We start from the raw sequence: 24294 nt of genomic DNA, 5'->3' as shown, positions 1-24294 counted from the left end.
ACAAAAGCTCTTAAATCACGTGAAAGGGTAGGTGGTTGGTTGGCCGAGTGAGTGAGTGAGTGAAAGGACTGATGGACCGGTTTGTGTGTGTGAGAGAGAGAGAGAGAGAGAGAGAAAGGGCGGATGGAGGTGTGAAAGGGGGCGGATGGAGGTGTGAAAGGGGGCGGATGGATGTGTGAAAGGGGGCGGATGGATCTGTGAAAGGGGGCGGATGGAAGTGGGAAAGGGGGCGGAGGGAAGTGGGAAAGGGCGCGGAGGGAAGTGGGAAAGGGCGCGGAGGGAAGTGGGAAAGGGCGCGGAGGGAAGTGGGAAAGGGAGCGGAGGGATGTGGGAAAGGGAGCGGAGGGATGTGGGAAAGGGCGCGGAGGGATGTGGGAAAGGGCGCGGAGGGATGTGGGAAAGGGCGCGGAGGGATGTGGGAAAGGGCGCGGAGGGATGTGGGAAAGGGCGCGGAGGGAAGTGTGAAAGGGCGGAGGGAAGTGTGAAAGGGCGGAGGGAAGTGTGAAAGGGCGGAGGGAAGTGTGAAAGGGCGGAGGGAAGTGTGAAAGGGCGGAGGGAAGTGTGAAAGGGCGGAGGGAAGTGTGAAAGGGCGGAGGGAAGTGTGAAAGGGCGGAGGGAAGTGTGAAAGGGCGGAGGGAAGTGTGAAAGGGCGGAGGGAAGTGTGAAAGGGCGGAGGGATGTGTGAAAGGGCGGAGGGATGTGTGAAAGGGCGGAGGGATGTGTGAAAGGGCGGAGGGATGTGTGAAAGGGCGGAGGGATGTGTGAAAGGGCGGAGGGATGTGTGAAAGGGCGGAGGGATGTGTGAAAGGGCGGAGGGATGTGTGAAAGGGCGGAGGGATGTGTGAAAGGGCGGAGGGATGTGTGAAAGGGCGGAGGGATGTGTGAAAGGGCGGAGGGATGTGTGAAAGGGCGGAGGGATGTGTGAAAGGGCGGAGGGATGTGTGAAAGGGCGGAGGGATGTGTGAAAGGGCGGAGGGATGTGTGAAAGGGCGGAGGGATGTGTGAAAGGGCGGAGGGATGTGTGAAAGGGCGGAGGGATGTGTGAAAGGGCGGAGGGATGTGTGAAAGGGCGGAGGGATGTGTGAAAGGGCGGAGGGATGTGTGAAAGGGCGGAGGGATGTGTGAAAGGGCGGAGGGATGTGTGAAAGGGCGGAGGGATGTGTGAAAGGGCGGAGGGATGTGTGAAAGGGCGGAGGGATGTGTGAAAGGGCGGAGGGATGTGTGAAAGGGCGGAGGGATGTGTGAAAGGGCGGAGGGATGTGTGAAAGGGCGGAGGGATGTGTGAAAGGGCGGAGGGATGTGTGAAAGGGCGGAGGGATGTGTGAAAGGGCGGAGGGATGTGTGAAAGGGCGGAGGGATGTGTGAAAGGGCGGAGGGATGTGTGAAAGGGCGGAGGGATGTGTGAAAGGGCGGAGGGATGTGTGAAAGGGCGGATGGATGTGTGAAAGGGCGGATGGATGTGTGAAAGGGCGGATGGATGTGTGATAGGGTGGATGGATGAGGGAAAGGGTGGATGGATGAGGGAAAGGGTGGATGGAGGAGGGAAAGGGTGGATGGAGGAGTGAAAGGGAGGGTAGATGGATGGATAAACGTGTGGATGGAAGGATAAATAAAATGAATAGATGAATGAAAGAGGGTGGATGGATGAAAGGGTGGGTGAATGAGTGAAAGGGTGGATGGATGAATGAATGAGTGAGAAGATGGATGTAAGAATGGATAAGTGAGTGAAAGGGAGGTAACGTGGATGGATAAAAGTGTGAATAGACTGATAAGAGAAAGGATGGATGGATGAAAGGATGAATGACTGATGGTTGGATGTAGAGAAATAATGGATAGATTAGTGAGAGTGTGAATGGTTGGGTGGAGTGAAAGATTGGATAGATGAACGGAATGAAAGGGTGGATAGATGGATGAGCAACTGGATGGATGGATGGATGCTGGGACGTCATGAATCCCCCGCCCCCAACTTTAGAAGCAACATTGGGGTAGAGTTCTTGATGGGCATCTTCTGTCTGCAAATTGGCAGGCAAAGGGGAGTTAGTCGGTGAAAGGATGGATGGGTGAATGTATGAGTGAAAGGAAGGATGGATGGCTAGATGTATGGATGTATGGAGGGATGAGTGAAAATGGATGGATGAGTGAAAGGGTGGCTAGGTGGATGGATGAGAAAGGGTAGATGGATGAGGGGATGGGTGGATGAGTGAGTGAAAGGAAGGATGAGCGAAAGGGAGGGTGGATAAATTGATGGATGGGATGAGCAAAAGAGAGCATGGACAGAGTAAAAGGATGAAGTGAAAGGATGGATGGATGAGCGAAAGGATGGATGAGCGAAAGGATGGGTGAGCGAAAGGATGGATGAGCGAAAGGATGGGTGAGCAAAAGGATGGATGAGCAAAAGGATGGATGAGCAAAAGGATGGATGAGCTAAAGGATGGATGAGCTAAAGGATGGATGAGCAAAAGGATGGATGAGCAAAAGGATGGATGAGCAAAAGGATGGGTGTATGGATGGATGAAAGAAAGGAAGGATGAAAGAAAAAATTGGATGAAACAAAAAAAGGATGGATGGGTGAGTAAAATGGATAGATTGATAGAAGGATGAATGAAAGGATGAATGAAAGGATGAGTGAAAGGGAGGGTGAATGGATGAGTGAAAGGGAGGGTGGATATGTGAATGGATGAGTGAAAGCATGGATGGGTGAGTGAGTGGATGGATGAGTGACAGGGTAAATGGATGGATGGTTGAGTGACTGGGTGAAAGAAAGTTAAAGGATGAATGATTGGATGGCTGAGTGATAGGATGGATGATAAATGAGTGAAAAGGATGATGGATCGATGGGCGGGTGGATGACATGATTGAGGAATGAAAGGGTGGATACAGAGAAGGGTCTGTGAAAAAGTATGGATGGATAGGTTTGGAGATGGATGCATAGATTTGGATTTGAAGGGCAGAAGGACGGAATTATAGATGAAAGAATGAAGGGATGACAAAATGTAAAGATGAAACTGTGGATATCAACAGGTGGATGGAAGGATGAATGGATAGAAGCTTGGAAGGACGAGGCCAGCGAGCTCTCCTGGGGAGGGTTGTGATAACTTGCTTAGTTTGCTTGATGCCATAGGAGCTTTGGTTCGAAGTGGGGGGTATTTTAATTTTCTGGCTACTCCCTTGCGCTCTGCTGTGACATCAGTACAAACACATCCATGAAACTATCTGAAGCTGTGTAAACCTCCATGGCTCTGCTTCCTTTTTCCACTTTAAGGCATTCTAGGGTATGTTCGGCTCTGAGACTCAGACTCGTAAAAGGAGAAAAGCCATAGAAAATTAACAAGACTCTGGTGTGCCATTAGCACGCAGCGGACATGCTTGAGCAATGCTTTCATGAGCTAAGCGTGTGAACCCACAAACCACCAGCACGAGGCAAGTGCTCCCTGAGGAATATGGCGGGACAAGCAGTGCGGTCTCTCAACTGCCGGACCCTTCAGTGATCATTCCTGCTTGACTGGTTCTAGTGGTTTGCATAATACAGATCTACCGTAATCACCAAACATGGTGGCTGCAGTGCACCTGCTTATAGGCTGGGTCTGTATAGGCTGATAGCTTTAGCATTGCGTTCAGGCAATCGGAAACACGTTAAGCTTATATGTACAGAGAGACAAGTAGAAAATCATGGATTAAACACTATTAAAACTAAAATACGAACTTATACAAAAAATCTATCTCTTGAAATGGAAAAATATTTGAACAAACAAATTTCCAACTGGCTTTAAGTACTAGTTCTGAGAGATCTCCCTTGGTGCTGCGGGGCCAGGTGGCGAGACTAGCCTTAATACTTCGAAAATGCGAGAATTTCCTCAACCTGTAATTTAGAGGATACCTACTGCCTGGTTAGGATTATTCAATATAATTAAACTGAAAGTAATAAGTAACCAGCAGCAACACCTCTAAAGAACTCTGATCAGTGCATCACCCCTATGGCCTACATCCTTCACACTTAGGAGCAGTCCAGGCAGCCTGTCATGGCCATCAGCAGATTATTTATGCGGCATCCTCACAGAATTGACCAACCCTGCCATATTTCAGACACATTCATAAATGTATTGAATATATGTGTAGTTAGCACACTGGCACACAGCAGCATAATTGTTAGGCTATTTTATCCCCAGAGCTGCTTATTGGCTAAGGGACAGGAATTATATTCTTTAAAGTAGTTAACATATGCCATCCACGTATTTATGAATTAAACTTTGATCAGAAGATAAGTTAAAAGGCCCTGTACTCACTCTCCTGTTATGAAAGAACATGGGTCTACAAGGGTCTACAAAAAAATACAAGCAGCATCATTTCCAAGTACAACTTTTTAATTTAGCACAATATGCAACTGCAGCTTGCCAGATATGGTGCTATAAGTATATTTTATTTTATACATGTATTGGTGCTACGCATATACTTATTTCTTCCAGTCGGACTTGTACAAAAACATGATCTTGCCCAGTAGAAGTACAAATTATGTATTTCACTTCCTTGTAACTAGCGGGTATGCTCATTCAATAACATTAAGAATGGTGGCGCAGGAAAGTAAATTTTTTATAAAGTTGCATAAAATCTCCCAGCATCCACTTCATTACAGCACAAACTTGTTCAGTTTAAAAGCACATATAGGTGGCTTGTAAATTGAGTGTGGCTGCACTGGCTGCCTAGTCGTGTTTGTTATTTATTGTAAGTAAAGCATATATAGTTGCTGTTAGGAGCAGGAACATCCAGGTCGACAATAACATCAGAGAACACTTTTGCAGGTTTCAGCTCTTCTCGGTATGATAAAAGGATCTCACAATCGGACAGTGTACCTGCATACATGTTGTGTGACAGAACAAGACCAGTAAAAATGTGTTTCAATGCGATGTACATTGACTCTCGTCAGAGCAGGGCTCCTCCAGAAGGGCAGAGGAGGCCTTGCCCAAAAACCCCATGGATGATGGCATTTCCGGCTGCACATTGCTTCTGCTACATAGGAGTATCATAGACCATTATATTTAAAGATTTACTATTAAAGAGGAGTAAATCCCATGGTTACTACTGATAAATTTTGCACTGTTGCCAAAATGTTTGTTATTACCACTTCGATGCCGGCAACATCGACACTTACCGTAAGGGGTCACGACAATCATCGTTAATGTTTAAACTCAGTGTACATAAATGTACGGCAACCAAAATAATGGACATTTTCACTCATTGACTGTATTACCTGAAGCTCTCAAGTGAGTGCTGAGGGGACCTTGTCCCCGGTAATCTCAGACAAGCAAATGGAGATCACAAGAAGGGAGGATCAATGCCAACAGGAAATCATCCAGCAGCAAAAATGACTGAGTAAATCCAGAAATAAAAATCTGGAACAAGGGTTCTAAAACTAAGGGCGAAAATGTCTTAATCTTCCACAATATGTATTGGTTTGCAAAATAATTCTACACTTTAGTGGCTACATTCAGTGCCAGGGGACGTTAATTGCTTTTCTTAATTATTAAGACACTCCCGAATCTTAAAAAGGGATCATTTAGCAAGCCTTTGGTAAAGAAGTTGATTGTTCCACATTTATTTCATAATTCTTGGCTAAGAATTGTGGAACGCGACAGAACCCTCGGTAGTCTTTAAAATTGTATATCCAGGTTCTGAGGGGCACTGGGCAACCCCATTATATTTAATAACTGAAAATCATTCCGCAGCAAAAAAGACTAAATTGCCCAGAAATACAAATCTAGAAGGTCTAAAGCTAATAGCGCATATGTCTTAATCCTCCACAAAACGTATTGGTTTAACTGCTTACTTACCACTTTCAGAAGCACGAAAGAGGATTTCTGCAGCCCACAAGATAAAGGGTAGCAGATTATGGAGTGTTTCATTTGCTGTTGTTTTTATCAAACCATCACCAACAATGAATGTGTATTTAATCAAATATGTAATATACAAAAAATGTCATGCTGCCTTAGGATCCAGCATAAATTTGTGCAAATATAGTCTGATCCCATCAACATAAGTGCAGATTGAAGAGAGGCATCTGTGATCCAGAGAAGCCGAAGGAAAGCAGCGAATAAACTACATTAACACTACTGTTCAGAGCTTTGCTTGTTATTGTAAAACCTCACATCGCAAGTATATGGTGGTGGAGGACCAACTAAGCATCAGAGTTAACTAAATTAGGTACAAAGGAAATTAAAATGATGCAGCACCTAGTTCCATTAAGAAGCATCTCTGTAAATCAGAAGATACATTTCATATCTATTATAGTCGTCTTTCCAGAGGTTCTTTGTTTCAAGAAATGAGACCTTATGAGATGTGACATATTTCCAACACTTTTAGAGCATGACTGCCTGGATGAATTAACTGTAGTTGGGAGAACAGTGTCAAAGGAATCTTTTTTAATAGTAAACAATAACCACGACAAGGAAGGATATATTATTTTATTTTAACACGCGCATATTTGAAATACATATTTATATGTATTTGCTGTTTTTGTTCCCTATTGCAGATGAAAGTCCTTCCCAGAGCCCATCCTTTTGAGGAGATTGACACTTACCGGGGCAAAATCGTCATCACTTTAAATGATTATTTAAAGCTATCAACAGATGAAGGTGAGCAATTAAATTGTGTAACATATTCAGCGTGGCACGTCACTTCATGTATAGCAAGTTTATTAGGACTTCATATGTTTGAGCTAGAACACACATTTATTTGTTAAAATCTTTTAACCAGCAAGAGGCGAATTTTTACGAGAGTGGCAAGTACCTGCTACTCAGAAAAAGCTGCATCCGCAGAACTGGATTTTCTAAAAGGCACTTGTATTACATAATGGTCAAATACTTTAAATGTAACAGACTGCACCATCAAATATTTATGTGGAAGGGGCTCAAAAAACCAAGCGAGTGAGAGAGCGCCACGTTATCTCGAAAATTGTAGGGGTGTATTATAATCCCTAGTAGTCAGCACCCACGTATTTAGAGGACCTTACTAATATCTGTGTTTGAAAATGTAATATTAGGGGGGGTTCAATGCAATATGTAGTGAGGAGTTTATTAATCATAGACAAATGTAGTGCCTTAACGTAGAAAATAATGTTGCATAATTAGAAATTAATGTTTGCATAACCTGGAAATGTAATCACATGTGAAATGTCGCATTAACAATGATGTGTCTTATTGAATTATATATGTGTTTAATAATGAGTGAATTAACATAGGCGTTAATATGAAAGATTTATTGCTTGCATTGGAATTACAATTAATGTTAGAAAGATGAAATGTAATGACATGTCGTGTTGAAATTGCATTTGAATGTACAAGGGCCTGGGATATGCTGAAGCCAGCAGAGGCCTAAATGTAATTTCTTTGGTTAGCCTTAGTCGAAAGAAATTATTTTCTCTCGTTTAGGGAAAGGCTATCCTCAGCAAATGTTGAATTGTAACTTTGAATGCCGCAAGGTTATTTCTCGTGTATTCCAGCCTTCAGGTGCAAGGCCATGAGCCTCGATAGGTAGAAGGATCCATTGTTTAGAAGTTAGGTTGGCAGGCACGAGTGCAGAAGAGATGCCAAAGAATTTGGGAGAGCAACATTCAGAGGAGAAGGTGCCTGGAACCCAAGGACACTTCAACGGATGCTTGATGGAGAGGTGCCATACTGGAAAAGTCCAGGGATCGGTACCAGCCAGTGGGGCGTGTCTGAAGGCGTGTCGACTGTTTTGGGGGTTTTGTATTAGGGAGAGCACCCGAGGGTGGAGAGAAAATGTGAGTGGGCTTCAGTGGAGAGTAGACTAAAAGGGTAGAGAGTGGGTTTTGGGAAAGGCAAAATGTAGGTAGATTGTGATCTTAAGGAAGGTGTAGGAAGAAGCATCTTTGAACGAGCTCAGCGATTGAGGCTACTTATGCAAAGTGAGTGCACTTCTTAGGAAGTCTTCACTGCTAACACCTTTATTCTTGTCTAGGTGCAATGTTAAGAAGGGATGTCACCTTAGAGTTAGTGTAGGGACAGTCTAACCAAATTTCTTTCCCTTTTTTGTAGATGCAGTCTCAACTTTCAGCCGGGACTGTTATTGCTGGTCTAATGTTGCTTGAATTAACTTTGATTTTCATTTTGAGTCGTCTGAGACTCCTGCAAAGAATAATGTTTGTATTAGTGCCAGTTTATCTCTTGAATATTTTGCTGAGATGCCTGTATGTTCAATTATTTTTTGCTTTGTAATAAAGCTTCAAAATTTCAGTTCATAGTCAGTGGTTTTTGGAGTTCAATTTGGATTTTGGGTTGCAAGTTGTGTAAAGTAAAAATTGTAGAAATCCTCCCTCTACGCTTCTATGACAGGTAAAAAGGTCCTGTCGGCCTGTTCTGGGATTCTAGAGCGTGGTAAGTGAAATCTAGATGAGAATCCCAGCTTCCCCAAGAGCTAGTCCATGAATTTATGCCATGTGCTTTCCCATAAGAGTTTCATATAGTGATTGGGGGTTTCCTTCTTCTTAATGTGAAAATGCCATTTTATCGTAGAAGAAGTATTATGTACAACTTTCCAGTCCGCTAGGACTAAACCACCCTACAAAGTGACATTAACAAAATAAGGGACTCACCTGCATATTTCGTAGTGTTTGATTCATCCATGGACCAGAAACAGTGGTCAAAGGCAAAAACCTGTAGGGGACACAATACATTATCAGACGTTAACAAAAAGTTCACTTGACTGAGGTAAGAAGCTCTGCACGTGGGATTAGAATGGCATCCCAATGATTTAATTTGAAGAGCGAAGGTCTGGACTGCCATAAGTCAAGATGCTTCAAGGTGCAGAGACCACTGACAAAAGTAGGCAACAGAAATGGCATCTAGAGCTAGGAACCATGGCTAGGAAGCATGCTTCACCAGCCAGGTCAAAGTGAGCAGCCCTACTGAGCAGTGGTCATACTCTCTGGACCTGGGAGTCTACTCTAAACTCTCACATCACCCACATGGCACTACAAATCACTTCATAAACACCAAGTTCAATTTGATCGTAAATTGGTATGGAGATGATCAGCAAAAAAATGTGTTTGATAAGAAAATAACGAAAACGTTTCATGTATGTGAATTTTATACATGCTTATATAAATCAATGCCATTTGAATGAAGTAACAAAACACATACAAGTACACTTTGCAAAAGGTATAACTGTAGAATAAATATCAAGAAAACTGCCTACCAATTATGTTTTAGCTAATGTTGCTCAGTGATTTTACTTGTGGTAAGCCTAGAATCCCAAAAAAGAATGAACTTGACCTGAAACTCAAAGAGTAGTATGATGCCTTTGCGATGTGTATGTGGATATATTCAGTGCCACATAACACACGCATAAAATGCTCGCCCACTTGCTCTGGAGTGGATGGTATTGCACTCAATTAACTATGGGTAAATAGCCTTAATCCATATTTAAAATTCCCGGTCAACAACCAACCAATCAACCTTTCCTGGACATAATGATCAGCCTCAAGCCAAACAAATTGGAAACAAGAACTTATAAGAAACCTACAGACAGCCAGTGTCCTCTGCTGTTCAGCAGTTTCCACCCTAAAGCCCTTCGGGAGAATCTCCCCTACGGGCAGTTTCTTCGCATCAGTTGGAACTGCAGTAATCTGGAAGACTTCACCAACCAGTCGTCAGAGCTCACCACTCACTTAGTAAAAGGAGAATACCCAGTGAGAAAAATAAGAATTACCCAGAAGAGAGACCGTAACACCAATAGGAAAGCCCTCCTTGAAACACAACCTAAGGCTGAAGAGAAGAATATAACCTGCGTGACCACTTATACACCTGAATCAAACATGATCAGACCGGTCAGAAGGAAACACTGGAGGATACTCCAGATTGGTGACCTTGCACCCAGCCCCCCGAGATTTGCATTTAAGAGAACAGCAAATCTAAAAGACATGCTGATCAACATAAGACCCAAAAAGAAGGAGCCACAACAAAACCTACTGTGGCACCTAATTCCTGTGGTCGGCCACTACCACTGTGGACATTGCATTGCCTGCCCCCTCACAAGTGCCACCAAGACGGTTACATTGACTGACACTTCGATATGGACACAGAAGAAACACACAAATTGTAATACACGCAATTGGGATTATATCTCATCACCTGCCCATGCCAGCTTAAATATGTGGGGATGACAACTCACCCTGTGAAAAAAAGGATTACTGAACACAGGTGCAACATTAGGCGCAAAAAAACAAATACCAAAATGCTTGCCCAATTTACAGAAATGCATAAAACCTGTAGTTCCATTTATCATTTAATTCTAAGGGCCAGTAATTTCTTCACCCTTTAAAAAGTGGCAAACTCGAGCATTCTGCCTGTCACCTAAGGCTCGTCAATAAAGTTCACTCCCAAGATGGCCACCACTCCTGTGCAATAGTACGCTTACGTGCCATTCTAAACACGCGCCCCCGGAACCACACCTCACGGGAACCAGATCAGGGGTAGGAACACGGCTAGTTGCTACGCCGCCTTCCGTGAGTATGCATCTCTCTAAATAAATGCTGCTGGGCATTATCCAGAGCCTCCGGAAAGACAAAAACACTGTATTGCTATTGACTGCATGCTCTCCATATATCCTCATTCGGTCTGAGGTTTTGAGCAACGAGGTGCTCTGTTGAAAAGCACCCGTCAGCCTAGATCTACGGGGTGAGTGACTAACCAACAGTCCATTTCAGACACCGCTAAGTACGTGCACATGTTATTTTCTTTACCCTCCTTTGCCCACTACCATGATATATTTTGCCTGATAAAACCACGCCAATGTCTGAAACCGCGTGTGTGTAAATATGTGTGTACTTGCACACTGCAGGAACTATGGATTAGGTGGCTACCCTTGTTTTTGCACTTGAACAAGTTCGAACATATATCGCAACAATTTAGATGCTTCTACCCACTATTTGTGTTTGCCAGTCATGTATTGTGTATTTTTGTCTGGCTAATCAACGGATGGATATTCAGAGTTTTTTCACGCATTTTGTCTCCACGATTGACTCTTCAATTAATTTATAATTAGAGCAGTTCATCCACTGTTAGAGACAAGGACAACAGTAGTACATTCCGCTATGAGCACAACGGATTACTCAATCATTCTGATATTTACATTTTTAACAGCACGTCGATAGCACCAAACCACACTGGAGTTTCCCGGCAATTTGGAGCTAGTGACACAATAAAGCACAGCACAGGGGATAGAAATAAGCTCCCCACCAGGGCAATAAGGATCTCATTACTGCCTGACCCACATTGGATTTAACCTTTTTGGCAAGTTAGCGCTGCTGGGATTCTGCCTCAAAGCTTAAAAACTTTCTTAATTATCACTTTCTTTCAGGTCACACAACACTAGGTCAATCGGACCTGGTGTTCCCATGCAAAGCTGGTTACAACTCCATTGCGTCACTACCAGAACCAGCATTGCAGTAGTGTCAGAGTTGAGGAAAATTCTCTATTCACTCTTGGTCCTGATGAATTGCCCCAAACCAGTTAGGGGCTACCTTAGGCAGGAAACACGGCGACCTTCCACACCACACATGCCCTTTAAGACCATTGCATCCAGATAGGGTTGCCTGCTTTTAGTTAGGTCAGTGCACCCCTGGAATAAAATGTAGACTTTAGGGCTGCCCTAGACCTTTTTTAATCACAACCTCGCACTCACTGCACTACCTAGTCCACACACCCACATGCACTTTACGACTTCATCAACAAAAGATCTCCGCTAGAAAAGGCCCCTTTGCGGGTGCCCATCGGGCATTGCAGCACAGCCCCACGAAGATCAGGCCCAATGATGAAGCATGCCATCCCTCGAGGTGTGTGAGGACACTATCACAAACTTGAACCCTCTCACCCACATTTAGGAACTGCATACTAGTCTGTTATATCAGTTTACGGTTGGTATACGCGTGCAGGACCTGGATAAAAAAAACTTTAAAAACTCTGGGTTCCTCTTGTTTGGAGAACTCAATTAACTATCTCTGCAAAGTTCACTGGAGTAAATGTTATAATATATCTTTGTGTAAAATTTTAGGGCGAATGTAAAACCTCACCAAGCAGCAAAATTATTGCCACAAAAAAAACTCCAACTGTCACCCAGGCATAAGTAGCAGTGCAAAATTTCAACAGATTTTCAAAAAGCCTCAATAGGAGCCTTGCCTATGCATTAGATTTGTAAAGGTTAAGGTGGATTGAACTCGTTTTCTGTGCTCCCACTGCTGGCTATGCAAAACAACAACGGCTCCAGTGGTTAAATAAAAAAACCACTTATAATACGTATTTATGCACAATGGCAATATGGGTGGTGAGGAGGATGTCAAATCAAGGAATTCCATACACACTTGGTCAGTTGGTTATGGCATTTCCATAGTTTTATACATACATAGATAAAAAAAACGTTATTTACACAAAATATATAAGACAATTAGATACACAGTTTCTCAAGTGACAGTGTGTCCAAAGTGAATATATTGGAGAACATACAATTCTATAGTGACAAAATAAATAGCATAGACACAGGTTTCTATTTGGTATTTGATTTTCATCAGAAAGAGGCGACCAAAATGAAGTATCTTGAATGAATATACAATAGTTGGAAATATGGGCAACTATTGTGCGTGGTCTGTCGCTTTTTTACTGTCTACGACGTTTCGACCCTTGTTGGGTGTCGGGTCTCTTCAGGACTTGTCAATGAGGGGATACATGAAATGGGTAGGAGCTGCTGGCTGACAGGTAAGAAGTGGAAGTGGCACCGTGTGAAGTAAGTGTAAAAAAGAGACTCTCAGAGTTCCCGGCCGGGAGCCCTGAGAAGGGTGTGTTTGCCAGCCCAACACTTATAATAGTTCGGTCGGTGTGATCCGTAGTAGCCCGGATTGCAGTGTGGCTTGAGAGGCAGGGGACCAAAAACACAGAATGGCGCTTTTTCTTCAAGGAGGGATGTTAAAAATGGGATACAAAAGGTATTCGCGGTGAGCGGCTGTGGCTCAATCCGGCCGGAGCAGTCACTGGCGATCGCCAGTAGATACTGGCCACCGTGATACTGACTTTCTCATTGGTACGATGACCTCACTGCTGGCTAGTCACGACGTAATGGATGACTCAACAGAGGGAAGCATAGAACTTATCCACAGAACAACACAAAGTATCTGTGGGCGGCTCCATGCAAGCAAAAATTAGAGATTACGATCAAGTTGACAGACCGTGGCAGCCAATCAGCATGCAGCTCATACTCGGGAAGGTACAGAGTACGGTAAGCTTACGTACACTCACGGTGTCCCACCTATAGATATATAATTTGGGAAAATTCAATTTTCTCAACAATGACTGGAGCTATTTTCTTTTTTTTTTTTAAAAGAATGACTGGAGCTATTTTCACCAAATATAAAAAAAGGCACTACTGCATAATAGTCCCTACCATTTTGCCAAGTTTGGTGTAATTCCATTCAGCCGTTCAGGCTGTAGCCGTGTCTAAAGGTCCAATGGAAAATTGCATTGGGCTACATTTCACATTCAATTTTTTCAAAAACTACTGGAGGGATTTACACCAAACATACAAAAGGCACTGCCGCATAACCAGTCCCTACCATTTTGCCAAATCTGGTGTAATTACGTTCAGCCGTTCGAGCTGTAGCCATGTCAGAATGTCCCTATGGAAATTAACATTGGGGGGCCGAGAAAAAAGGGGGGTCCCAAAACGTGTTTTCCCCATGACATTTTTCATCTCAATCTTTCAGGAGGCAAATAAATTGAGAAAGAAATAAATAAAATGGGTGATGAAAATTGACATTAATCAATGGTCAAGGCATATGCACAGAAATGTATATCTTTTGAGAATTCCTAAAAATGCTCAATAGTATCAAAATCGGAAGTAGTAAAAATAGGACTCCTACATTTATTTACTGTTCGGTGTAAACATATTTATGAAACAGTAACAAAAAATACTTTGACAGCTTTTTAACTATCTTTGTTGAACAGGACTCTGAAACTCTATTCGGAAACATTTAATTCCATACCCAATGGATTTTTCACAAATGGAGAGCACTCAGAAAAAGACTACAATGTGTTACGGCATACCTAAAAGCTTCCCATACAATTACCTTCAGCCAATATGCTGAGGTTCAATTGCAACCAATTAAGTAAATACTTGTCTTTGTGTGTGCATACACAAACACATACACAGTATAACAATCTACCCTGAAAATTGATGTGCGTCTTTCTCTTGTCTTGACAAATCTGTGGTTCCTTAAGATTGTTTAAATATAATTTCCACAAGTATTTTGTGCCAAACATATGTGCAATGATTAAAACATAGGGACATCCGGAACAGCTTTTAAGTTATTAAATAAATAGTGGTTAGGTAAAGAGTAATCGGGTATTATTTCCATTTTATTCTAATGAGGCCTTCTGTTGACTTGGGTATAAACCATAAGGTTATAGGCTGAGTTGTTTGAAAATGTCATCTTATCCTCAAGATGATAATGTCAGAGTGAAATTGTGAATTGGATTCTGAAGACTAGCTAACTACTTCTATATTGCATACAGAATTAAAATATTTCTAGGATTCCGTTTGGTTCAAATGCAAAATTTCCACAAATTGTGCTTCTTGAGTAATAATGGAAAACAATTCATTCTTTTAACATGATTCTTGTAAATGGCATTTAAACATCCAAAAATTGATGTTACTGGACCAGGCTGTCTGCTTCCAAATCCTCCAATATTAATTCCGTCTGCATCCTTAATGTGTACCTATGATTGATCGGAGTAAGCCACCCTGTTTCAATCTTTGCATATAAGAACACTACACAAGCATTTGACTGGTCGGTAAAGTGATATGTATTGACTCCTGAGTAATAGCCTTCCTTATGAAACAGACAAGCATATCCATAACGCAAGCTGTGCCAAAGCCAGTAGGTCTGGCTTGCATTCTGGAGTTCTGAATAAAACATCCAAGAAAGCTTCCTGCAGCAAAAACAAAACACATTGATTACTGTATAATGTATGAATATGAAACAATTTTAATGTGGGATGATTCAGTATACTTTTAAGATGTAAAATAGTCCCTCATGCATTACAACACCAGCCCTCAATCGGAGTTGCAATGATACACCACCCAGCTATTTCTGAGAGAATGACACTCCTCACTGGAGCCAACACCCACTCAATGTATATTTTGAAAAACTGTCAACAATAGATGCTGCCGACAGCTGTGTTGACAGGCCAAATCTAGAAAATACAATATTCACCGCACTGTCAGCACGCGTCTTTGGCAAGGGCATAAGATGTGTCACTTTTAAATAGAGGGAGTTGTCTATTATTTCTAAAATGTAGATCCCAAAGTCTTTGCGTGGATGTTTCATTTCAAAAGTTGTGGTTCAAAGCAAACGAGACACACTAGCAAGGGAAGTTAAACACTTACTGGTGATTAATGTTAGAGGGCCTTAAGACCGTAGTCAAATCCTTGCCAGCTCTCCCACCCAGGCAACACAAATTCACGGCAGAGTAGGGCTTCAAGGCTATCTTTTTCCTGAATGGATGGATGGATATTGAGCCAAAATTAGAAGTAAAGCTCCAAATCATTAGGAACCACCATGCTTCTTGAGTATTTGTTCTCGTTTGTACTTCTTTAAAGTCTATATACGAAATTTGTTTTTGCAATAAGCGGATGGTTTTTGTAAGTGGCATAAGATTTGTTTAATCCTTGGAGCACTATACATATATTGCAAGCGGCTCAGTCAGGAAGTGGATGCAAGCAAGCACAGTGTGCAAGCTTCTCTGCGGGCTGCTACCGCTCGCCACATACGTTTAATACACTATACTATTCCGTTGCCACAGAACTGTTGCATTAACTAATCCTGCTCCCAGACTGGAAGAGATCCACACCAGGTTCTGCCAGTACCACTTTGTTCACCGGAATTATGACCAATTTGAGAGACGGAAAGACAGAAGGCTGCATAAACACGTTAAGCAGTGCTTTTAACACTTAAAATGGAGCACCACAACCCCCCACCCCACCAACTCTACAAAATGTCACAGAGTTTTCGTTAACTCAGCAGAATTCCACAGAGTGAAACACTGCGAACTCCGCTCACCCCTGTTTAATAAGAGAGCATTTTACCTCGCCCCTGTAGGAAAGTAGGATATGTTTCTTATGGTTACCCCCACTTTTTGCTTGATGTACTGCTGTTTTTAACTAGTCTGATTGGGATCCTGCTAAACAGGATCCCAGTCTATCTGCTTTCTCCCTAAACTGTTATGTTATGTACTTCGGTACACTCCAGATGGACCCTTGTCAGTCCCTAGTATATGGTACCCATGTACCCAGGGCATAGGTATCACAGAGGTCTCCCATGGGCTGAAGCATGTATTATGCCACCCATGAGAGGCCATGCAAAACGGAACTACAGTCCTGTCATTGCAGTCTGTGTAAATTGGTGCATGCACCACTTACTTAAGATACAGGTTTACTATATCGAAGGGTCACTGCACTTAAAACCTATGAGTCACCCCTCTAACAGGCCTTTACAATCCTGAAGGCAGGGTGCTTGGTTCTAAGTGATAGGGTGCCCCTGCATGAGCAGAACACCCCTGAAGCCTCCGGAGTCCATTCTCCCGGGTTATCCGTGAAGCAGGCATTTACGACATATAGAGTGGCATTATGAGATTGCGTGATGACCAACTCTAAAATGGCTGAAACAAACCCTATTGTGTTTGGTGTCAAACATGTTGGAATCATACCTCCACACCGGTAACGAGTTATGATTCCACCCCTCAGAAGCAAGCTTCGTGAGGTCCCTCATGTTCCCAGTACCAGCCTTCTAGTCCCGGAGAGCACAAAATGGTTGTTGTACCCAGTTCAAACCTGTCCTGGGAGCCGTTGGCTCCCGCTCTGGTGCGAAACTGAACAAAGGACATGGGAGTAACCTCCCCCTATCCAGTCCCTCCCCTGGGAGGGTCCCTTGAATCTTTCCAGCCCTCTCCCATGGCTACTTAAGGACTTACCTGACTTTAGGACCCTAGATTAGTCGTGGACAAGACTCAGAACTGAAACCACTGCACTTCGACTGTCTGAGCACTCTGCACTTCCCTAGACTTCCTTTGGGCCTGACTTCATCTCCCTCTCAATCTGCTGCATTGTCTGTCTGTGCACCAGACAGGATCCGTGCAGGACCTGTGGAGCATCCAAGACACCTGAAGATAATCTCCCTTGGAGTGAAGGAGTCACTCCCCTGCTTGCGGGCACCACAACACTGTTGACCGGTCTGCTGATCCGGAGCTCCTACGAACTCCAAAGGGTCGAGCAACACAGGAGGTGTGTTCCTACGTGCCTTGAGGCCTGAGCTGCCCTCGCACTCAGTTTGAGGCCAGAATCCCTTGTGGAACTTCAATACCCGAACCCCTGAGCACAGCATACTTTTGTAAGTGCTTGTTGGCAATTCAGCAACACGTGCATTGGGATCAGAGTAGCCCCAACCTCGGGCAACTTCTCCTGCAAAGATCTTCAACCACCTCACACCGAGTGCTCCATGGCCTGTTTTGTGAAGCTGCTTGAAGTCCTCTTGCGACTCCTGTGCCTCCGGCCTGTGGGTCCAATTAAGGGTCAACTTTGCTTTTCTTGGGCTTCCCTAATTGCTTGGGTCTGCCCTGACTCCCCCTAGTGTAGTGAGTCTCCTGGACCTTGCTGGTCCAAACCGTACACTCCCTTGACCTTCTGTGAAGGTTGCCAAGGCTTGTTGGTGCTCCCGCGGGACACCGACCCCTCAGCACGCAACATCCTTCGTGGGACAGCTCGTATCCAGCTCCTGGTCATCCTCGGCGTCGCCTGGTCCCCGCAGCTGCAGAGTCAAGGTCCTAGTCAACTATCCTGAAGCACCTGACATCGGTGGGCATTCGTCTTCCGAGCCCCCGGTCACTCAAGTGACCCAGACTCTCTCCTCTCTGCTTTCAGGTACTCCTAAACAAGAATCCACATTTGGATTCCAACGGACACTTTCTCCCCCTTCAGCAGCGGCACTTTCTCGAAGTCCTCCATTGGTTTCAACAGCGATTTCCGACACCACTTCAGACCCATGCACCCGGCTTCCCTCGGATAGGTAACTCTGGTACTTCGGTATCCACAGGTGTGGTGGCTCTCCAACCTTCTGTCTTCCACTGGGTTTCTTCGAAGTCCACTGGGAAGAGTCCTTCAGCTTTAAAATTCTAACTGCGACTTTCACATAGACTTCTACGGAGCATGTGGTCATGTTCTCACACTGCACACGCACTCCATGGGGTCCATATCTACTCACCTTGAGTGGTTCCTTGGGGTCCCAGCAATTCTTCGTCCTCTCAACACTGTCTTGACCCAGGTCGTGGTTCTTATACCACTTTCTTAGCATATGGTTTGGTCCCCACTGGGGCCCATTGTGTATTAGTGCTATTTACCGTTATTTCTTTGCTGAAGTACTGTGTACTTTGAGTCTATCTCCATGTAGGAGATACGGTAACGTACAAGATAGTGTTATATAATAATTACATATTTTTATAACTACTGTGTGGTACTTTTTTCATTTAATCTATACTATATGATTGTATTCTGGTAAAACAAGCTGCTTTATACTCCCCTTCAAGACTAAGCCTGCTCTCCACAGCTACCACTTGGACAGCTTTCTAAGGTTGTCTGAGACCTCTTAAATCACCATATGGGTTGTCTAGACTGGTGCAAGGTGTCCACTTTAATTAGTGGACATCATATACCAAGCCAGCTTCTCACAACCACACTCTGTAGACTTATGAAGACAAAGGCTTGAAGATAAAACGGAGACAAACCACAAAGAAGGTCTATACCGGTCTCGTGAAATCACCATTCAGAGTGCACTAATGTGGTTTACACATATTAGCGTGAATGACTACACTATGGCGAACAGTTCATTAACTGTCTTAGAGCAATGCTATTATCTGGAGTCCACAAAGCACAGCTCAGTAATTGGCTAGCAAAGTGCAGCTCATTAACTGATGCAGAACTGCACAGATCATAACGGTCCTGTATATAGCACATCCAATTAACAAAGCACAGTAACTGCCCCTGGCATAGCATTGGTCTTTAAATGCCCCTCTCAAACCATAGGTCACGACGGCCAAAGCAAAGCTTAATTATTGTTCTCCATATAACATGAGCTATTACCTGGACAAAAGCACAGCTCAATACATACCTCCACACAGAACAGCTCAAACTGGCCTTCGCAAAGAACAGCTCATTATATACAGCCTACAAGGCATAGAAAGAAGAAGCCAGGCAAAAGGAGGCCTAATTACCCAGCATCCACTTCAGCAGAATCTGACATCACTGCACCTTCCAGCATCAATCCTACTTCATTTAACTCTCAGGGCGTTCGTCCATCAAACCAGGCAGACACAGACAAAGGCGTCACCTGTTTGGGCCCATTACGGGCAGACACAAGTAAGGGTCTGTTTGAGTCTTTTAGGGCCTTGCTATTGAACACATTTTCTTTATTACGGTCAAGCTTTTGCTTTACTTCGCTGAACATTACATAAATATATATAATACGGTATGTTTAGCCAGTTGGGGTCAGCTTAGCTGGCTTCATAAATTCATCAGAAGCAGCTCTAGTCAGCACATCAGTTGCCTGAATGACATATTTCGCAAATCATGCTGTGATTGTTTCTAAACATTTCTATTCCATAGTCAGCATTAGTAAGCATCCTGTAACCTTGTGCAGGCAGTCTATATTCTCAAGTCGGAGAAAGTCACTTATTAAGGAGTGTGCTGTATTCTTCAATACATTCAAATGGGCTGATTTATTCCCGTTCATCGAACTAGACTTCTAGATTGTTGTAGCTTTTAGCCATTGGATTTTATGTTTAAAGTAGTTGCCAGCAGCCCTTCAAGTTGATTTTCTGGCCGATGACAGTGATCTTGGACTTTACTAAGTTTATTTTGAGTCTTTTAGAGCTACTACGTGTCATCGGCATTCCGTAAAACTTTAATCTTCTGCCCAGTTTCGGGGGAAAACCTCTTGTACTTTATCAATATCTGCCAATTACAGGTTAAACAAAAGAGGGTCTCAGAGACAGCCTTGTTTTTAACCTTTATTTCTGATCTGCCCCATTGTGATCTAATTTTACTTTCACCCAGCTATCGGCGTAAGGACTCATTACTCTTAAAAAGGACCATTTTATTTCATATTTTGACAATTTTGCCAATAATGTTCTTTGATTGATGTTATCAAAGTCTATAAAGGTGGAATATAATGATCGGCCATTCTCAAACATTGCTTGGTCTAGTAAAATTGATAAGGATAGCAATATATGTATTTGATGCTACAGCCACTGATTCTCCTCCCGTAACCACCTCTCTTCCCAGAGTTTTTTCCCCATAGTATGATCTCATCTCTTGTTTCCTTGTTGAATACATTGTCCCTGTTACGTCATTTCAAGGTTCTCCTAGTTTTGTTTAGCTTGTTCTTAAGGTCTCTGATTTTGTTTCCTTGAAATCGAGGTAAGGCATATGGATAGTCATTCTGAACTGCAGACACCGCAGTAAGTTCCGTTAAGATTGTAGTTGTAAAATGTGTCCATGATTGAGGCGAAATAATAAAGTTTCTTTCTATGGTTAAGCTGCATCATGAGCTCGTAATTGGTGGTTTTTGTTATGAAGAGAGCTGGGGAACTTGAAATGTTAACACCCGTTTTGGAACCAACCATTCATATATTTGGAATTGGAACTAACGTTGGGAGATCCCTTCTGCTAGAGGTCACATGTTAATACTGAAAAATAGAGGGCATGTGGCAGAACCCTGCCAAACGCCACATGCGATGAAGTTCTGTTACAAAGCTCCAACGAGCTTAAAGATACACTGATCTAGCCTCAAAGTTTTTTAGGTGAAACATGGACTTAAAGAATTTGTATTTTTTAGCGAAATGAGAAATCTGTACCTCGCCCCAGTTCTACACCAGAGGATGGCAGTCTGTGCTTTGTGTGGTAAGTCCTAATTATAAAAATGCGGACCCAAGCAAATGCCAATGACAAACATCTACAAGCATTTTATCCACCCCCTTCAGCTGTTTCTATCACAGCAATGCCATTATCACTCAAGACTGGCAATCAACCCACTGATGGCCAAGGTCTGTAGTGACAAAATTATCTGTCGGAAATTCACGGAAAAATAACACCTAAATCATCAAAATGGTCTGAGTGTTCAGTTCCAAAACTTGAGGAAAAATAAAGTTGTCCAGTGCGTTTTTTCTGATTGAACACTATGACCTTTTGTTTCGACACCATTGATAATCAGGCATTTCTGTACACAGAACTCATTTAGTAGGTGTTTAGGAAGGTTAAGAATTTCATCAGAGTTGCACGACCAGTGACAATACATATGCCTCACGCCATTAATCACATTTGGTTCTTGCTAGTGGGGAAGATGTGACCTCAACCCTAAAGTAAAAGAGAGCCTTTTGTGTCTAGGCAAACAGAAAGAGCCATAAGGGGTCGAGGCGTGCAGGGGTACTTGAACAATTAAACGTCACAACACCGGTCTTATGGAATATCAAAAGGCACCAAAACTGCCACCGTCGAGATAACCGGTAGGCTGGTACACATGCAAATTCCCTTAATTTAAATCGGGTAAACAAAGACAAGACAAAGAGGCATAAACATTTCCATTACTTAAGAGATCAAAAATAAACCTTCACGTTGACACGCTTTCCTTCAGTAACTGGGAGCACTCAAGTGTCGACTAAACTTAAAAGAGGTGTCTGACAGACCTTAATCAAGCAAGACTTATACCCCCAATCTCCAATCCTGGGGATTTGATACCTGCGAGGGATAGGCTGTCCGATGTTAGCTGGCATCCATCTTGATGGGAAGAAAGAAGAGGCGATACTGAAAAGTCAGTCTGTCCTTCCAAATACATCATCAGACTGAAATGATGCATGCTGATGATCACATAACAAGCACTGGCAAAGCCAATAGGTATCAGCAATTTGAGAGATATTGAAGTTGTCAATGGCTTTTAGCCATGCTGAATAGCAGCACAGCTGCTATTGAGCAAGCCTGAAAGTCAAGTAACAATCCTAAGCATATGGCAGCCACTTCAGTTTTTTCCCCTGAAGCAAAACACGAGCACACACACAAGCACCAAAGCCCCAGTGCTGCGGTCTCTGAAAGTGTGAGACGCAAGGCAAGCAAATCGTGGTTCAGGCTGGATTTATCTTCTGCTATCAGGCAGGAAAGAGCAGTAAAAAATGGTGTGGGAGGAGTAAAGAGAGAAATGAAAATCTCCATCTGTGATACCTACAATATGGTGAACTGTGCAGTATTCACGTTTATATTGTTGGGAAAGGATGTGGTGTAACCCCTAAAGCGTCCGACTCTGAAGCTGGAGAACCGGGTTTAAGTGTCGGCAGGAGGCTCAACATCCTGTGATTCTGTGCAAATCACTTAATTTCTCCATGCCTAAAAATGAATGGATTAAACCCAGATCTGTGGCTAGGGTGAATGTTTGACAATGTTCAGCATTCCGACCATCTTTTTGTGTTGCAATGTCACCCTAAGTGAGAAGGGTATGCCCAGACGTGGGTTTGCTACGCCACTGGTTTCAAGCTAGCCTGGGTGATGGCCCGATAACGGTCTGAGGATGCTTGTTTTCCGGTCCAAGGAGGACCTGGCCTGGCAGTTCAGGTGGACTGCTCCCATGGGATCAGGGTCGCGGCTGCTTTGCATATGGCTCGGCCCAAGCTGGAAAGGCGTGGAGTGCAAAAAAATGATAGATTACACCCAGATCTGTGACTGGGGGATGAATGTTTGACAATGTACAAAATTATGTCCATCATCTTTTTGTGTTTAAAAATGAATGCGTCCATCTGTAATGCCACTGATGCTCTTGTGAAGTACTCCGATACCTTTGTGTTGAGTTTGCGTTTTATAAAATTGGAAACATAAAAAAATGTTAAAACATAACACCAGCTTGCAATTTCGCTGCTTTGCAGTTAGTGCAGCTTAACAATACATACATAGTTTGAAATGAAGCCTGGGTGAGAGGAGAACAATGAGCTTGTTAAAACAGAGCACTTCTGTGAAGTGCTCAAACGAAAAGGAAAAAGTAGCTCGTAAAACAGAAGCAGTGGATGGAGACAAATACTTGGTCCATGCTCTGGGGAGGCTAAACACAAGAGCAGGGTTGACGCATGCATAACATGGACAAATGGGGACAAAGAATATGAAAGCGATGATGGAGCGAGGGAAAATGGTAAACCAATGGGTGGGCTGAAACCCACAGATTAAACTCAACACATCTCAGGTCTCGGCTAGACATGTGCTGTCTAGCCGAGACCTAAGAAGGTGTCTAGTAGTCAAGAAAACAATTTACAGGTTAATTTAGGACTGTCAGGCTGGAAACCAAAGTGTACGCTAGCAAGTCCAATTTAGCCAATAAGATCTCTAATGAGACTTCAACTTTACGCAGGGTCATAAGTATGATAGACATTTAGTCTACTTAGTGTCATTCTGTAATGATCCAACTCCTAGCTGTGGCCACCAAATGTCCCGGTAAAACCTCTACATTAACTGAAAATGCTTTAATGAATCTAGTGATTTATTGTCAAACATCCGGGTATATGTAGGTCTGCAATCTCTGCTCCAACTCCCACTCTTAATGGAACTTTTACATCTGAGTTTCAAGCGGGAAGTGGACACCTGTTGTCATTTACTGGAAGGGTGTAACTTTCATTCCCCTGGTAGCTACAATAATCTCTGCTACTAACAAATCTCTACATGTTGGTGTGTGGAGAGGACTACTGGGTCCAAAGGAATAAGACATAATGGGGATCTTGTTCACGCTATATAAAACTTTAAAAAAGAATAAATAAGCATTAGATCATAACTGGATCAACAAGGGTGTTGTCTGTAGGCCTTCTACATTCATATTTGGCATCCTAACTACAAACTGAACATCTTCTTTCACACCCAAGGTTAGTATACAGAGCATAAAAAGGTATATGTAAATCTTATCCAAATCAAGTACAAAAAGACCAAAAATGGGGTGCCCGAAACTATGCAAACAAAATGGATTAAGAGACTCCCTGAAGCAAAGAATGCTTGTGAATGCTCTCGCATTTAGAGGGAGTTAAATCCAGAGTCTTAAAACAAGTAAGAACTCCTTTTTCAGCCTGCAGATGAAGTCAGATGCTGGACAAAACAGGAGCCACTAGTCTATACATCTTATTGCCTTTGCAGATTTAGAGTGACAGACATTTTTCCAGATTGAAAGGG

The 24294-nt window shown here is 43.2% G+C and overlaps 1 protein-coding gene across 1 annotated transcript in view; it reads right to left on the bottom strand.

Annotated features, from left to right (window-relative positions):
• KIF13A (kinesin family member 13A) overlaps window positions 1–24294 on the bottom strand; it is a 762232-nt gene that overhangs the window by 444271 nt on the left and 293667 nt on the right. Inside the window, exon 4 of the mRNA XM_086965110.1 lies at window positions 8606–8666. Within this exon, the coding sequence (XP_086821236.1) occupies window positions 8606–8666 (61 nt within the window). The remainder of the gene's footprint in view (window positions 1–8605; window positions 8667–24294) is intronic.

The sequence above is a fragment of the Lissotriton vulgaris genome, chromosome 4_1, assembly GCF_964263255.1.
Source record: "Lissotriton vulgaris chromosome 4_1, aLisVul1.2, whole genome shotgun sequence".
Classification (NCBI taxonomy): Eukaryota; Metazoa; Chordata; class Amphibia; order Caudata; family Salamandridae; genus Lissotriton; species Lissotriton vulgaris.
This window is presented reverse-complemented; position numbering and strand designations above follow the sequence as displayed.